An 18,327-nucleotide genomic window follows, 5' to 3' on the forward strand; every position below is an offset into this window, starting at 1 on the left:
CGTCCGACCTACCTTCTTCTGCAGCACGTTGACTTTGCGCTCCTTGACGTCCAGCATGTCTTTGAGGTCGGTTATTTCCCCGTGCTGAGTGCTTTTCTCCTCCGTCAGCTCCGATATCTGCTGACTCTTTTTGGAGAGCAGGGACTCCTTTTCCTCCAGCCGCAGACGGAGGGCGTCCACCTGCGCGCACCCAAATTAAAAGTCAGCTCGACCCCATCGAAATATATCCTCAGATCGGTCGAAATTCAGAGCTTTTGCGACGGCCCGGTGGAAAACCTCGGTCTGCAGGATGGCGGCTCTCTGCTCCTTGGCGGTGAGGGACTCCTTGAGGACGTCGACGTGCTGTTTACTGTCTGAAAACTGATTGTTCAGGGTTTCCAGTTTGGTCCTCAGAGCCAGCAGCTCGCTGTCCTTACGGCTCAACTCCTGCTTCACCTGCTCCATCTGGGCAGCAGACACAGCGAGCAAAGAAAAACACCGCGTCTCAGGGCCATATTGGTAATATTGTGAATATTGTGAGACTTCAAATGAATTTTTACATCAGTGGATATCTAAAGAAACACACTTTAGTTTTTAATCTGGGTCTGGGAGTTACTACATGACATTAACATGATTTAACAGGTAAAAAGGCTGTGTATTCTTCTATGTTGTGGCAAAATAACACATCAAAATCAGTGCTTTGTTAGAATAACTACTGAACTATTCTAACCGACTACATTTGCAGGAGGGAGGGAGGGTCAATTCTTGCAGGTAGAACTGGGTATTTTATCATCAAAAACAAAGGATCTCGGTAATAATAACAATAAATGAAAACGTGATTTACCCACAGCTCATTTGGCGGTGATAGGAAATATTTTTTTCATGCAAAATGATCACGGATAAGAATTGACCCAAAGCTACACAGACAAATGTCCAAGCTTGTTGCCGAAACGTCATGCGAGAAGAAGAGAAGATAGGAGAAGGTTAAGGAGATGCGTTCCACAAACCAGCTTTATCTCCCGACTGAATTAGTCAGACAGCCTGAAACAACTCCCTCCGTTCTCAGACGCCAAAAAAAGTCCCGACATTCTCAGCTAAAAAATGAAAACCCTTTTTTTTTCTTTTGGGTTCGTCGAAACCAATTACATCTCCTACGGTTTAAGTGAGTGTACGAGACTCGATGGATTTGACGATTGAACTGGGAGGAAAACAAATCGGGATCATTCTTTGAGCTGATAATGAAGCGGCGCCCGAGAGCTTCGACGACGGCGCCGTTGTAACGCGGTTGACGTTAGCGGGGTCGCTAGCGAAGCGGCAGCCGTTCGAGAAAAAGGCCGAGATCGGGTCAGAAAGGAAGCGCTGCGATGCGAGCCGACACCAAGGCGCGTCTCTTACGGCCGACGCCTCCCGCTGAAGCCCATTGGCTCGCTCCCTTAGCTCCTCCTTTTCTGATTGGCTGTGACTTAGCTCTTCCTTCAGCTGCTCAACCTGGCAGGAGATGGAGGGCGTCACAGCGACCAAACACATGAGTTGCCACAGATGCGGGTAACGTTATTGCATGCAAATAAATCCACGTGGCGCCCGTGACCGATGTGACGGTACGAGAGCAACTGAGCTGTTTTGCATAATTCAGACATTTTATTAAAGAGTAACAAAAGGTCTTTGTGGAAATGTCATAAGGAAGGAATAATGCATCGATGAGGGACGCTATAACCGCACATCTATAATAACGTCTGTCAACACTTGTGAATTTAAATAACAAAGAGAAAGAAAATGTCTACGTTCCGCCGTTTACAGATGAGATGCAAAGACGCCGAAAAGTACTTTACGACTCGAGTTCAAGGACGGGGGGGAAAAAAAAAACAACACAAAAACGGGCTGAATTCCAGCGCTGACAGATGCACGGGTTTGTCTTAATGAGCACGACTCCCGCGGTAGCATTTGTTTTGTTCTGTCGAGTCATTTTCTAGCGCAATCTCTTCCGACGCGGAGACAAAAAAAAGCAGCGGCGAGCAGGCGAGTGTGCTTTTGCTCTTACCTTGTTCTTCATGAACTTGGAGTGAGATCTGTACACCTCCATCTGTTTGATCTCCTCCTCCCTCTCCTCGCTGCTCAGAGCGCCGTTGGACTTCAGCATGTTCACCTCGTCCTCCAGCTCTCTCATGCCGCGCTCCAGCGAGCTGATCTTTGCGTCCTGGACGAAACATCGACGGACCGGCGTCAAGGGACGAGACGAGCGGGCGCGATGAAAAGATACGGCGCGGTCAAAGAGATGAGCGCAGCTGGAAGCCGCGCCGATTTCAGAGAAACAACTATTTATTTGCGGCGGCGTCCGACTGTTTGATTTCGGCTGGTTTCCCGTTTTGCGGAACGCGGCGAGACATCAACGGGTACAAAATGACACCGGGGGAGCAAACGCTCTCTGATACTGCGGAGGTACGTTTGATAACGCCATCAGGCGTCCCAAGAGGGAGCGGGATCTTTTATTTTCACAACAGCTCAGGTAAAACTCCTGTAAGCCGCTATTTTTTAATATCCGGCGCTCAAAGAGCAAGGATGCAGATCAAAAAGCGTCCACTTTTTGGACGGATAACAAACGAGAAACGCGTCCTTCTTGTACACCTTAAGAAACATACCGGCTCAAACAAAACGCTTCTATTTTACCGGTAATATGAAATGATGTTATGCAAACATAACATCAATAGTGTCGGGAAATATATTTTATAGTTTCGTTTCCAAGTTCTTATCATGTTCTCAGTTGCGCAAAATAGATGTGATAAGAACTTCTTGTCAAGACGAATATGAAGTTTAATAAATTTGCAGTCGCCGCTTTTCGTAGTGAACGCAGAGCGACAGAATACACGTTCGGTAACGTGACCGATAATTCAGAATTCAGGATGGACACCGAGCGGTTTACCTTCATCTCGATGACCGTCTGCAGAGCCTTGGTCTTGGTCGACTCAGGAGCTGCTTCGTATCTCCTGTGCAGCTCCTGGGAGACGCAGGGAACACGAGGGTCAGCGGGCGGCGAGGGACGGAGCGAGCGATGGGGCGGAGGGGAGGGTTGGATTCCGGGACAGGAGGCGACGGCGACCGGCGGGAAGGCATGGAGGGAGGGTTGGACGACGGGCGTCGGCCGGGGAGACGGAGCCGGGAAGGACGGGTGAACGGAGGCCACGACCACCGGGGAGGGACGGTGAGGAGGACAGGAGGACGGGAAGGCGTGGCGATGAGGAGCGGCGGAAGGGACGGGGAAGGACGGAGAAACGTGAAACGGAGGAGACGGATGGAACGGCGGGGAAACGTGGAAACTAGGTGGGACGGGGACGGAAGGGGAGGCGGGAAGGGGGATTTTCCCTCTGGCCGAGGCGCAGGCTCTCAGGCGCCGCGGGTCGATCCGCCCGTCCCACATCCTTCGGGGTGGAACGACGGAGCTCGATGTGAAACTCCCAGAAAGGAAGACCGAGATTAAATCCGAGCGCTAGTTGAAGTGAGAGAATTTACTCTCAATTGGGTAAATCAAATAAATAATCCCACTGAGTCTTTGTCTCTTCAAGCAGCCAATCGTAACAACAACAAAAAAAGAGAAAAATGAAGTTGATATCGGATTAAACCCCATTCATTATGTAAAATCTATATTTCATCCCACTTTACTGAGCTCGACACATTTCGGCGCTTGTGGTGGCCGCTTGGAAAAACAAGAGTCGAATGACGGGAGCGCGAGAAAGGGGCGAGTGTGGTCGTGGACGGAGCAGCACAAAAAAGACAAGGAAAGAAAAAGGACCCCAAAGATGGAGGGAACAAAAGCAGAAAGGAGGATGAAGCAGGATATGCATCACTGCTCCTCTTTGGCAGAAACACACTTAAGAGGATGATTTAGGGAATGCATGACCCGGCAAGCACTTTCACTCCCATGTATGAAAGGGACGATGGGATGGTGGCCGAAGGCGCTGCTATGAATGCCGCGAACACACACACACACACACACACACACACACACACATTCGGAGGAGCACCTCGAGATTACGTTGGTTATCAATGCTGGCGAGTTTTATAGGTATGTTTACAACAGATGCGGCTTTTTCTGAAGCGCGTAAACAGAGACGATATAAAAAGTCTAATGGGCAAGTGAATTTTTAATATGCTATAAAGTTGAAATCACGTCTGTATAGTTAATGTTTGGTTGTACAGTAACTACCGGTAAATTTATTGACAAAGAGCTGTAAACTTTTTTTTTTTTGTTTGTGATTTAAACTTGGCTACGCGTCAGGAGTGCGACAGGAAGTCCGGGAGACAAAAAGGCTTAACAGACGCTTAACCTCAGCCGCTCCTAAATTTATCATCACCCCATTCTAAAGCCATCATTCAGCGATTATTCACACTGAAGGCTCTTATTCCAGTGTTCGACGAATGACGATCTGTTGGGAAACACTGTCTGAAAACTTGGTCCGGCTGCGTGATGCAACATGAAGCAACAACAAAAAAAAAAAAAAAAACAGGTTAGGATGTAGCAGGAGATTAGAGGGAGAATCATCCTTCTATTCCACTCTTACTGTCGGTTACGTCTTATGAAACAAGGAGCGCTTTGTGAGTGTGTGTTATGTGACTGAGAGAGAAAGGGACTGCGATATGGAGAAAGGCGGGAGGGAGAGAGATAAAGAACAGTTTGATGTAACTCTTTAAAAGTGTTAGCTATCACAGGAGGTGACGGGTTCCTCCTGATCAATCCACATCCACGTGGGATCTTCTCGCAGTTTTTGTACGGGTGAAAAAACGTTGCTTTTTTTTGCAGGACCACCCGGCTGGGACGGTGGTGGTGGATGACGGTGGAACAGTACGTCTGCAAATCCGACCGGCCGGAGGTGCGTCCGATGCACACGTTCACTGCGTTGTCTGGTTTCGTCTATTACATTTGCATCCTCTTTCTTTTTTCCTTGATATTGTCACTGTTTATCCTTGTTGCCGTCGTTTTGGTTGCCTATTCTCACGCTCGTTGTCTTTTTTTTTTTTTTTTTTTTTTAGGGAACGCTAAAATAACACCCCCTAGATCTGAATGAATGAAATATTCTTGTTAAATACTTGTTAAATACTGAATGTGCTCACAACAAAAATGATCAATGGAAATTAAATGTATGAACCCATGGAGGTCTGGATTTGGAGTCACACTCCAAATGAAAGTGGAAAAACGCATTGGCATGTGTCATGTCCTTAAAACAAGACAAAATTGGTGTTACATTGTGTTGTTTAAGTGTTCCCTTTATTTTATTGAGCAGCGTATATACATAAATGACAGGAGTCCTTTTAGGTAAATTGTAGGAACGCTCGTGCCGCATTTATTTGATAAATTGTCTATTTATATTTATTAATACTGTAATTGTTACGCTGCTGTGACAAAAGAATCTCCCCTATCGGGGTCAATAAAGTACAACTTATTTTATCTTATCTTGACAGCCGTTAACATGATTTCACCACTAGAGGGCGCTCTTGCATTAGCCAACATTGGGCGGTTCTACTTCTGGATATCACCAACATGCACCGGGGGCGTGCGTGAGAGATGTTGTTTTGCGTCATGCACAGAAAACAACACACTTTCATGGTCGCAGCCAAAGGGCACTGCCTTGACGTGACACGCCGTAATATGTGCACGTTCACATCGGCCTATCAAAACTCAAACAGCGATCACGGCGGGCATGCATGACACACACACACACACACCTCTCTGAGTTGCAGCATCTCCTTGTCTCTTTGCTCTAAAAAGCCTTCCAGTTGATGGATGGTCATCTCGGCGTCGGCCAGCCGCCGCGTGCGCTCGTGATCGTCCTCTGTGGCTCGAGATGACAGACCTTTGCTCTGCAGCATCTCCAGCAGCTTCTTGATGGATTCATCCCTGTCGGGAAAAACAGGAGAGCTCGAACCGTGTCGAGATATCAGGATTTGATGCGTCTGCTCTGATTCACCTCGCCGTTAAAGTATGTTTTTGGGTGTCGATTCTCAGTTCCATTTCCTCTACGGTCTTCCTCAAGAGGAAAAGCTCTTTGGCTTGCCGCTCGTATTCGCCGTGGAGACGCAGGAAGTTCTCCTCTGTCATTTCCTGTGGAGAAATAGCCTGGTCGCCAAGGCGACCGGACTCCGAGTAATCCGACTGGAAGAGCTGGTTGAGGTCCCGTTGGATCCTGAGCTCGTCCTGCAGGGCCTGGATGGTGCACTGAAGATGCTGAAGGACAGAAAACAAGTGGCGTTGAGAAAGTCGCGAGTGGAAAATGAAGCTTTTGCTCACGTTGCTCACCTGCAGGTGAGAAAAGAAAATAATTATCATGAAATTATGGAGAAAAAAAAAAGGGAGCGAGACAGACCATTATGATTGAAAACACAAAAACATTTATGTGTCCAGTACAGTAAGTCTGTGTGTGTGTGTTTGGGTGTGTTGCCCTTCCTATAATCAAACAGTAAAATGTGATTTTTATCTCTATTCACCGGCATCCTTATCATATCTCTGTTTGAATTGGCCTGCAAACTTTAAATATCCTCCTCCAAACATGGTCTGAGGGCACGTGGTTATGGAAAGGTACTTTACATGAGAAATAATCCCTTATATGTACACGGACCCGACATCTGTGGCCATCGCTAGATGTCATCTCAAATGTTCTCACACATATTTGTTTGAGATAAATATAAAATAATCCCAGACAGCCTGCGCAATCCTTACTTCTTCCGCCGGCGAAGTGCAACGAGGAAACGTGTCAGGAACGAGGGTGCGTGTCGAGGCGTTCCCCGATTTAGGATTGGAATTCTTTCTTTTGCCGCGGTGAACATTATGAGGTCGGGCGTGTTGACGAAACTAGCGATTATTCGTGCTACACTGGCGGCGCCGATGAATCACAACGGCGAACCTCGACCTTTCGCTTTTTCCGGCCCGTGATTATATCCTTAGATTGCGCTCCGAGGTGTCCCGCCGTCCCCGTAGACATCAGAATCAGAATATTTTATCGATTCCACGGAGGGAAAATGGCTTTTTTGTTAAAAGGCTACAGAGTCGAGCGAGGAAGAATCAGAATAGAACTCGATAAAAAAATAAGAATCAAAATAACGGAGAATAAAAATAAAATAAAAAGAGCGGTAAAGATCAAAAGAAATAGGTAAAAATAAAATCAAAAGTATGTAAAAATATATATGAAAATAAAAATATCAAAAAATATGAAATTATAAAATATCAAATAGAAAAATATAATATAAATATAATGTGATTCAAATATATATGTCACGTATACAGTAAACCCTTGCTTTTCGCGGGGGTTACGTTCCAAAAAGAACCCGTGATAGGCAAAATCCATGAAGTAGAAAACTTTATTTATTTTTACAATTATTATACAATTAAATACTCTAGTATACATCGCTGCTGTCGTCCTTATGTTTTTTTCTTCCTTCTTTATGGAACGAACGGAAGATTCATTCATTCCGTAATGCCGACCTACAGCCGCATAGCTTTTACCTTCCCTTAGCATGTCCAGAAGTTTAACTTTATCTGCCATAGATAGCATCTTCCGCTGCCTTTTGGGCCCTGCAAGGTGCTTTTGTCGCTCCAGAGCGTTTTGTCAACATTGTGGGTTTTAGAGATAATTGCAAGAGAATTTGCACGTACGTCATGTAAGTCTGGCGAGCTGTTTTACGTACGTGTACATATTAAACTGCAACGTTATTGACGCACAGGTAGAGAAGAAGCGGAGTGACTTTTTAGCCAATCAGAATGCAGAACACAATGCACCATGCAAATCCGTGAAGTAGCGACACCGTGAAAAGTAAAGCGCGTTACAGCGAGGGGTCGCTGTACAGACAGGTGTCCACCTGCATGGCGGTGAGAGGACGGGGATTTCCATCATTAACTGTGTCACTGAAGACAAGCCAGTTTCTTTTCATTGTTTTCCTCACCGTGGTGACGGCGGCGGCCTTTCATCCCGCATTTATCAGAACGTGCAGAAGCCGGTTTCAATTTTAACCCGCTCCGTTCGACGGGAACGGGTAACAAAGGGGTTACGCGAGGCAATTAAACAATTTAAAGGCTCGGATTGAGCAGAAATGCAGAAATGTTGTGTGTTTTTGTTAATAATATCAAGAAAATTCACACATTTCTGCCACACCCACCCCACCGAGACTCTCACAGCTGGAATGTAGAGCTGAGAAATGCCAGACCATTAGAGAGAGAGAGAGAGAGAGAGAGAGGAGGAAGGATGGAGGGAGGAGTGGAAAAGGAAGCATGAGAAAAGAAACCAAAACAGAAAAGAAGATAAGAAAACAGTGATAAAAGGGAGGGGAAAAAGAGGGAGGTTAGACGGGAACGGGGCACGGATTTTCTTCTCGGTTTCTACGGCGTCCTCTTTAGCACACGATCCCGGCCGGCCCTGCCGCCCCGAAAAGCGCTTTCCGATTCCACCCGGGGACTGAAAGGTCAGCCGCCGCTCAAACGGCTGGGTGCCGTCGATTAGCCAACATCTCCGGGAGAAACACCGTCGTGAAGTGACGTAAAACATCTCCTGACGGGTCAAGAAAAAGATCCACGTCTCCTGAATCGGTTATTCCCAAACTGTTATTACAGTAGATTTTTGATAAGCGTCCTGGTTTGACCTGCGCAGACGGATGAGCCGCCGCGCAAAAACCAGGAACGCAAAACTCCAACATCTGCAGAAGGCAAGAATCGCAAGTCTGGTATTTACATGTTTATCCAACGCAGAGGTGAAAGCAGGAGCAGCCAGAAACCAAAACAAACAAACAGGGACCTGAAGTGACACCGAAGAGCCGCCGGACGAGAGCCGGCCTGGATACCAAACGCCCGATAGGAGGCAACGTCGGGGCTTACAAAATAAAAGAGGAAATCAAAGCGCGAGCAACAGGAAGACAAGAATGATAAAACAGCCGCGCTTCAAAGAAGATGAAGTGCACAACGCTGAATGGAAGACGGACGAAAAGGAGAAAGAAAAACACATTTCAACTTTACTTTCAGACGGAAAAACACAAATTCACAAGCAGCACAAAGAAGTGCGTGACTCCGGTTGTTACGGTAACAACTTCCCTTAAATCAAATAAATGAACAATGAATGATGACAGAGGATACGGTGCGTTACCTCGGTCCGTTTATCCAATACGTGCACAGATTTCTTTCTGTATCTTTGCAGAAATGATAATAGATGCATGAGAGCGTAATAAAGGTTTGTAATTCTGCTATAAAAGCAGGGGGACTGAAGGGATTTTCTGCTAATACCAACCAGATGTGACCACTTTGCTAATAACACCAAACAAACCGGAGGTTCTTAAATAGGTCGATGTTACATCCCTAGGGGTCGCTGTGTGTTTTTGGGGCGTTGTCTTCCGAAGCATTGTTTTTCCCCTCTTTATATCTTGCAGGTAGTTCCAAGCAGCTGAGAGCGTTTTGGTCATTTCATATTTTCAGTTCCAGCGCGCTGGCCCTTTAAAACTAGCCATGACGTCATTCCAGGGGACGCTACACTTACCATCCTGGTTTTTTGCGCTTAATAAATACACGCTATATCTTTGTAACCCTGCGTACTTTCCTTCCCGACCTGTTGTGTGGCCTCACAGCCGTAGACAACAAAACCGTTCCAAATCTTCTTTTCCTCGTTTTCCCTGATTTGTGGCCATGTTTTTGTAGCGCCGTCTACACTTTTAGATCCGACGCGTTGGTTTGGAGCGCGCGCGATCTCTGGTGAGTTAAGAGTTTTGCTTGTTTTTTGGTTTGGAAAGTGGGCTTATTGAAGCAAACCAAGGTGTCTTTTACACCTTCAATTGGTACGCGTCCATGATATTTGAGAATGAGAACCACTTTATTTATCCCGAAGGAAATCGTTGTGCCAGAGTTTCAAGCAAAAACATAACAGTAATAGAAATAGTAGGAAGGAGGACGAATAAGAAATACAATGAAATATAAATTGTATTAACTGTAAACTGTTAACTATTTGTGGTTTATCTTAGTTTCAGGGTAAATAGTTGGGGTCCAGAGTTTGCGGCGTTTGTTTCCTCTTTTGGTTTTTGCTTTACAGTTCTGAATGTTTCAGCGTTTCTGCTCATCCTATTCGACAAATGGAAGACTTTGTTCCTCGTGAATTCTAAGATAAGATAAACATTATTGATCCCCATCGGGGAAATTCAAGCGTAACAGTTATGTCAAAAAAATACAAAAAAAAGTAAAAAAAAAAATATGACTATAAATAGACGGAGGAAAGTAAGACATCCACGAATAAATAGACGGCGGCAACGACGACATCATCAGGGATAATAATGGACGACGCGAATCTCATGAATTCGGTCATCCGATGCCGTTCCAGTTGGTATCATTCAAGGCTGGGAAAACGCTAAAAAAGACAAACAAATGGCAGAGCGGAGTCAGGAGGTTGGGCGAATCCGCCTGGGTCTTCTGGACTTAAGACCCGCTGGAGGCCACTGAGATGATGCTTTTCAATATTTCATAGATGTTACAAAAACTGGGTCTCGGCTTTGGTCAGGAGCCGAGGGAAGACGGGGCGGAGGAAGGAGAGGAAGGAGAGACGAGAACATGGTGACATTCTTTTTATCCTCTCCTCATCCTTCCCTCAGGACGCTGCTCATCTGTCGTTCAATATTAACCATCCCTCCATTATTACTCCTCCGTCTCATCCCTCGCTTATTCTGCACTCGCTGGGTGAGTCACGCTTCCGAACAGACATAATACACAAAGTGACACACACACACACACACACACACTCGGATGGACCGCACAGCGATGCCCACGCAAATACACAACGCTTAATGTCAGTGTGTGTGTGTGTGTGTGTTGGCACATGCGTGTGTGTGTGTGTAATGACCGTGAGCAGTTTGAAAGCTTCGCCCACTCAGGCATCAGACAACAGGCAGATTAACACACTCTCTTCTTTCTCGACGGATAAAGGTGGAGGATGAAGCGAAGAAACGGAGGATGGGGAGGAAAAAAGAAAAAAGAGAAAGAAAAAGAAAAAGAACAGCCGGTAAAGTCAGAAAAATGAGCAACGGAAAGACATGAAAGCGGCTCATTTTTCCGAAAAGAGAGCGAGCACGCGGAGGAAAATAGAACTCCATGAATAAAACAACGGAGGAAGATGAGAAAATATGGATGAAAGGGAGGAACGGGCAAAAGATTATACAAGCAAGAAAATAAAAAAAAGAAAATAGCCGAGAGGAGAAAGAAGGGAAGAAAGGAAACAGGAGTGAAACGTTGACCCTAATCAGTCGCTTTGAGATGAAACATCAGGGTCGGCGGCGAGGAGAGGAGAGATTTAATGTCCGCTTAAAAACGCCGTTTCAGATGTCACGTTTATTCGACGTAATTTGCGGATTGCACCGCGTCAGCTTCGGACTTGAAAAAAAAAAAAAACAACAGACAGATTTGAGAGGTGGAGGGAAGAGAGAGGGAGGAAAAAAAAAAAAAAAAGCAAAAAAGAATGACTGCAGTGTAATTCTGTTCATTCCTCACCAAGTCGTCCCAAACCCACTCCTTATATGGACAGCCATGGCTACCACAGCCCACACACACACACACACACACACACACACACACACACACACAGTGAAAGTGAGGGGGGGGGGGAGTCACAAAATCACAAACTGGTAAGAAAAGATAGAAAAACTTGTATTTCTTCATTTGTTCCCGATTAATACTGAGGCTGTGTGTTTCCTGTAACACCAGAAAATGGATTAAGCGTCCTGCCGTTGAAGTTTTATCTCCTCCCTGGCGTTCTCCATCCTCCTCTCCTTCGCCGCCTCCTCCCTCTCTCCATCTGCCTTAAACCGAGCGGCCATAATTCCCCTTATTTACCTTATTCCCTCACCCCGCCTCGCCCATCTCTCCATCCTGACTAAACAAACACGCAGGTTTGAGGACCATCTGTTACTGATGAGCATCCATGTGTGAAAAACAAATCCACACACACACACACATACACACACAGCGTCCAGGGAGACAATACTATTCATTAAATAAACAGCTAATTTAATATTTCACCGAAAAAAAAGATTAAAAAAAAAGATGAAAAAAGTCACACACACAGGAGGAACTATGAGTTGAAAAAGGAAGAGGAGATAAGCGGGTAATCGTCATTGTGTTCTCCAGGAGTGTGTGTCATGTGTCTGACGGTATAAATGATTTTTTAAAACACTGCTGAGCACGCAGGCTGTTTTCTTCCAGGTCCGCCCTGCAACATATCCTCCCTGACAAATCCCACACACTCACACTTTTACACCACATCTCCTCCGTGCTTTTCTACCCCGCACAAAACCTGCCAGTCTTTGCATTGTATTATCATTTGATGGATGCTTCCTTCTTTTTTTTCTTCCCCCCCCCCCCCCCCCACCGTAAGAAGATTGACGTCCAAATTCAGGGGGCCAAAAAAAAAAAAAAAAAAAAAATGACGAATAACACACGGACTGAACAAACAAACACCTTTTCTCATCGAGGTGCAATATATAAACTTCAATAAAGCAAAAGTCCTATTTTTTTTTTTTTTCTTTTATATTAAATTTCACACAGCATTCCCTCTCAGCCCTGCATCAATAAATAACGCCTTCTCTCCGGAGCCTTCCGTGTTGCTTCCATTTCTCTCCTGTCACATCAACATCCATCACATTGCCATTTCTCCCGCTGCCGTTCACTTGTTTGAACGCAGCTCTCCTGTGCGCCCCGTTAACCTCCCTCCTGCTGGAGTGCGTCCCCACTTTTTCCAGTTCGATGTGTCCATCTTATCCATCCTTAATTCCTTCTTTATCTTTACATCTCAATCCCGACCCCGACGCCCCTCCCCACGGATGTATACGGCGTGCCAGGAAAGCGTTTTTTTGCCGCCAGCTGGCACCGAAAATCTCGCTCGCAACATTTTTCCTCTCCAGTAAATGGAATTTTATTTTATTTTTTCACAGGGGTGAGGGGGGGACGATTGGCGCGGCCCTTTCTTATTGGATTCCGAGTGATCAAACTCATGAGGATGAGCTCCACGCCAGCTTTGAGTAATGGAATTAGAAATGCGAGATGCTCCGTTCGATAGTGTGTGTGTGTGTGTGTGCGTGTGTGTGTTAGCCTCCAGTGCCGGGCGGTGATTATAAGTGTTTAGTGTGTCAGCACAGCCGTCAGCGTTCAGGAAATACTTGCACAATGATGGCTTGTGTGTGTTTCCTTGGGTTTTTTTTTTAGTTTGCTTAGGGAACTGCGTTACTCCATTCTTTATTTTGACAAAGAGCCCTTAAAAGAACTCTATTGACGTCAGGTCGTCTGATTCGTCTTACATTCTTTAAACGTTTCCACTGGAGAAGGGAAGCCGGCGGAGCTCTGGTGCCACCGGCTCATTTCCATATTCAGACCCGAAGGCCTGACTGGCTGCCGTGTTTGCATCCGCGTCGTGTTTCTCCTCTGTCTTTAACTTTACGCTCAGAGCGAAAACAAAACAAAAAAAAAAGGTGAAAAAAGAAAGATGACAGGATGAGAAAAGGAAAGAGATGAGAGTTGATCTCTGCATCTGCCGCATCATCCCGTTGCTTTCATGATGCCTTTGTGTCACCGAGGCCGAGCTCTGGGCAGGTGTAACTGCTACTGTGTTTACCTCTCTGTTTGTATTAGTATCATCACTCCCACACACACACTCACACACACACACACACACACACAGACATCTCGAAAACTGACTAGACATTTCGCCGTATCAGCACATTTGTTTGGTTAGGTTTGGCCTTGACTTTCCACCCAGACGCTCAACGCACACCTTCATACCGACCACAATGACTACTGGTGCAGTAGACGCTAGCACGCACACACACACACACACACACACACACAGACAGACATAAGTAAACTTTACAAGCCAGCGAATATTTCTTAAAAAAGACAATTGCGTTTTGTTTACAAAAACCGAGTGCATCTTCGAAAGGAGATGAAAAAATACGCCACACGAGTGAGAATAACATGGAAATATATTGTAATATATTTTTGTGGCTGCTGTCTATTCCGGAAGGCCTTTCCGCAAATGTTCAGCGGCGCGCTGCAGCTCTCACTGTTCAGAGAAGTGAACCACATGATCATGTTAAGATGCGATGCTTCCCGCTGGGCTCTTATGCACAGATTCCGGTGTATTTTGTCTAATTTCTGAGCATCACTGCAAGTGGAGGTGTTGTGCACGTTTCATCAAATCTGAGGTCCAGATATTTCTTTCAAGGTAAAACATATGCACCGTCATACCCTTTAAATCCTTTCCGTTTTTGCACGATGAGCTAATTCGGGGTTATATTTTTTTTCCCTTTTTTACAGAAGGGTTTGTTAAATGCCAGTTCTGACAATTATTAGACTCTAAACTCTCTCCCGGTGCCCTCTCTGTGTCACGTTATGAATTAAGCGGAATTAGTCAGATCAATCTTGAAGCAAATTAGTGTACGCGGGGGGAAAAAGCAGTTCCCCGTGGTGCGCACGATCTCAACACTCATCCGACACGCCGGCGTCAACAAGGGCTCTGCAGGAGGGGAAAGAGACGCGACATCTCGGTTCAACCGGATAAAGCCTATGGAAGAGGGTAAATATTTTCCCGGCGCTGGAAGAGGGGAAGAGGGCAGACATATAGACCGTTTTGTTCAGCATCCCAGCTTCTGACGTCATACGGCTGGCATGGAGTACAGGAGAAGAGGGATGGCATCCACCGGCCCCAGAAACACAGACAGTGCAGCTATTGTTCAGCCGCGTAGCGACCGAGCGTATGTGTTATGTTTCGGAAAGCTCGTAATGTTCCTTATCTTTTGGTTTTTGGATTTTGCAAAAAAGAGCGACAAGCGAGCGCGTTTTTTTTTTTTTTCAGTTATTACAACCGTGGATGTTTGAGTTTGTACCTTGTGTACGTTTACAGATCAAATAAGTTGTTTTTTTTTTATACAAAAGAGAGGAACGAGGAGAGAGAATGTACATGGGCTGATTCCACGGGGAGATGAAGCAGGACGGAGCCCAAAAGAAAGTATACCCTTCCTTTAGCATTCCACACATTCCTTCATCTTTTTTTTCTTTTTTTTTTTTTCCTCTTCGCTTCGCTTTCTTGCCACGTGAGTCGGAGGCAGGCTACCGACCTGCGGTGATCAAAGAAGTGGAACCAATCGCTCCAACAGATTCATGCTCCAGCGCTGGCACATAACAGAAAGCAGAACAAGGCAGGGCACTAAAAACGACAGGAGACGGAGAACATCCACGCTATTTGGCCGACATCCGTACGGAGACGGACGCTTTCGGTGGGACCCGTGCACTTCTGTGCTGAGCAAAGCTGCTCTGCAGGCGCAGATGGAGGGCATGGAGAGGGAGGGAGGCCGTGAAAAAAAAAAAAAAAGAAAGAAAGAAAGAAAGAAAGTCCGAGAGTGGGAGTGTAATGATGATGCTGATGAAGACGGACCGGCGACAAAGACATGGAGGGTGTTGTGATTATGACAAGAAGCCGTGGTGAGGGGAGGGGAATGACAGGATGCCGGACCGAAACGCAAGAAAACCGGCACAGAAGCAGAGAGAGAGAAGAAAAAAAAATAAAAATCAACACAAGATGGCCAAATGGGGATTCAGAGCGAGTATTCGAGGAGCGCTCTTACACAAGAGACAACCAGGAGGCTGTAATTCTACCCAAAGTGCATAAGATAATATAGCATTTTCAGCCAAACTAATCTGCGCTTTGATTAACGACCAGTCAAATGAACAAGTTTTACTGAAAGAGGTGAACTAGGTGCCAGCAGCAATCATCTAATGTTCTCCGGCGCACCGTTTGGCTCAGCTGCTCTCCGACACTTCTTGCCGCAGCAGCACTTCACCTGGGAGAAGCAGGCAGCGGCCAGACCTTTCTCTGAGAACTCGCTGGAGACGGCGAGGTATGAAATGCGCATCGTACGGCCGTAAAAAAAAACAAAACAAAACGAATCTCAGAATAAAGTTGATATTCATCACCGCTAAAAGCGGAAGGTGCTCACTAACAAGCTCAGTACGGTGATAAAATCTGAGTGTTCCCTGGTGGCTGGCTTAAAAAGGGGGAGGGTTGTAGAATTACAAAAAAACAAAGTAATAGGAAAAACACCAGTGTGTGCAACTAAAAATATTAGATAAGTAGGAACGAGGGGGATCGGGTGGGTCTGGGTAGTTCCCGGTTCGTTCCCCGAGCTTCTCCTACCCTGTTGAAGTGTCGTGGAGCAAGACGCTGGACCCCGAATTGATGATAATAGTAATAATTTATACTAAATTAATCCCTCGTGGGGAAATTCCTTCTCTGTATTTAACCCATCGCGGATGAACCACGTGCACTCGGCTGCCATCTATCAGCAGGGGAGCAGTTCGGAGTTCAGTGTTTTGCTAAAAAAACACATCGACACACTAGACCAGGGGTCGGCAACCCACTGCGGCTCCGAGTGGCTTGGGAAAATACATTTTAAATATTTAATATTTCATTTGTGTTAATACCTTTTTTAACTTTTAGTTCTAAGTTGGAAGATTTTTGTGATCTTGAAATATTTAATAAAATTATATTCATTATTTTTCGCCGCTCAAAATAACGTCACACTCGCGGAAGCCGGCCGGTAAAGTCCCGATTTGCAGATGCTGTGCGCGGAAGTTCAGGAGCAGAAGTCCTATAAACCAGGTAAAATAAATATTTATGAAGATATTTTGCAAATATTTATTTTTTATTGTTTACCGACAGTGATTTTTTTTCCCGATTTATTTTTAAAATTCGGGTCAAGGCTCCGCTACGCGCTCTGAAAGCCCACAGCTCAAAATGAGTTCATTACATAAATAAAATTTAATTTTCTCCGTAATACTTTGTGACTTTCAGAAGCAACACACTACACACTTGTTTATAAAAAGTGTAAAGGTAATAAAAAGCAATATATACAGTGGTACCATTTTTTTTTAGACTTCAAAAAGTAAATGCGGCTCCCGGTGTTTTCTTTTCCGAGGAAACCGGGTCCAAATGTCTCTTTGGGTGTTGCGGGTTGCCGACCCCTGGGCTAAGAGGAGGCGGGAATCCAACCAGGAATGTTCGGTTCCAAGGATGATCGCTCCATATATGAATATATATACACTGCTCAAAAAAATAAAGGGAACACTTAAAAAACACATCCTAGATCTAAATGAATGAAATATTCTTATGAAATACTTTGCTCTTTACACAGTTGAATGTGCTGACAACAAAATCACACAAAAATGATCAATGGAAATCAATTGTATCAACCCATGGAGGTCTGATTAGGAATCACACTCAAAATCAAAGTGTAAAAACAAACTCCAGGCTGATCCAACTTTGATGTAATGTCCTTAAAACAAGTCAAAATGAATCTGTGTTGCTTCCTGAGTGGACACTATGATTTCACACAAGTGGGATTGACTTGGAGTTACATTGTGTTGTTCAAGTGTTCCCTTTATTTTTTCGAGCAGTATATATATATATATATATATATATATATATATATATATGAATATGATGAAAAATCATTTTGGACTTTGGATAGCACATGAAAATGGGAGTTAAAGTAAGTAAAGCACAGAACATGAATACTAATCATGAGCGCTTTACCTCCAGCGCCACGCCGCCCCTTTAATCCCTTACAAATAAATGATTTCTGTCAACACAAAGGTATGGTGTAGTATTGGTGCAGTACTGTCAGCAGAAAGGGTAGGTGCCCTTCCGGTGGGACGGTCAGGGGTTCGAACCCCAGTTCCTGCTGCGTGAGAGCCTCGGAATCCTCTGGCGAGACTCCGAACGCCCCCCGTTCGCTCCTGACGGCCTTGTCGTCGGCTTGCACGTTAGCTCTGCAGCCGCTGGCGCTCCGGCGCGCGTGTGAATGATTGAATGTGACGTGTCGAGCGCTTTGAAAGTCAACTTACACTGCTTAACAACGCCGTTAGAAGCAAATACTGGGATTTACAGGGGTCGGCTGCGTAAGGAGTTATAATATTATAAAAAAAGAGCGGGCGGGGAGGGTGGTTGATATTACCGTTCATCCATCTTTGGTGACACGTCGCGTGGCGAAGAGAGGAAATGAATTTCGGAGAAGATGACGGCAGGTAAAGCTAACGGCGTAACTACCAGCCAAAGAGGTGAGGGCGGAAGAAGTAACGAGGAAAGAAGGAGGGATAGGAAGGAAGGAAGAATGGATGGGTGGAGTTGGGACGTACATTCCTCGGCGGAGCGTGACCCTGCAGGCTTTGGCGTGCACATGTGGCTGCATGCACGCATCCCACAATTACTGGAAGGTAACTTAATTTGATCTCTAACACCCAGAAGGATGGCAGAGGAAGAAAGAACGTAGGAGAGAGCGGGAAAGCGAGAGCTGACT

At 45.5% G+C, this 18,327-nt stretch overlaps 1 protein-coding gene across 12 annotated transcripts in view; it reads right to left on the bottom strand.

The window, feature by feature from the left end:
- LOC147234312 (ELKS/Rab6-interacting/CAST family member 1-like) overlaps window positions 1-18,327 on the bottom strand; it is a 135,380-nt gene that overhangs the window by 102,754 nt on the left and 14,299 nt on the right. For 7 of the 12 annotated variants that reach the window (XR_015106187.1, XR_015106188.1, XM_086147209.1 and 4 more), the window contains exons 5-11: window positions 5,937-6,193; window positions 5,695-5,866; window positions 2,897-2,971; window positions 2,018-2,173; window positions 1,375-1,467; window positions 277-444; window positions 13-180 (exon numbers count right to left, since the gene is read on the bottom strand). Coding sequence is in view for 8 of the 12 variants with exons in the window: in XM_086147209.1 (XP_086003335.1) it covers window positions 13-180; window positions 277-444; window positions 1,375-1,467; window positions 2,018-2,173; window positions 2,897-2,971; window positions 5,695-5,866; window positions 5,937-6,193 (1,089 nt within the window). In the remaining 4 variants the exon portion in view is untranslated. The remainder of the gene's footprint in view (window positions 1-12; window positions 181-276; window positions 445-1,374; window positions 1,468-2,017; window positions 2,174-2,896; window positions 2,972-5,694; window positions 5,867-5,936; window positions 6,194-18,327) is intronic. The other 5 variants (XR_015106189.1, XR_015106190.1, XM_086147213.1 and 2 more) reach the window with 1 other exon arrangement.

This window comes from Fistularia commersonii, chromosome 5 (genome assembly GCF_037954325.1).
Source record: "Fistularia commersonii isolate RoL2024-O1a breed Wild chromosome 5, RoL_Fcom_v1.0, whole genome shotgun sequence".
Classification (NCBI taxonomy): Eukaryota; Metazoa; Chordata; class Actinopteri; order Syngnathiformes; family Fistulariidae; genus Fistularia; species Fistularia commersonii.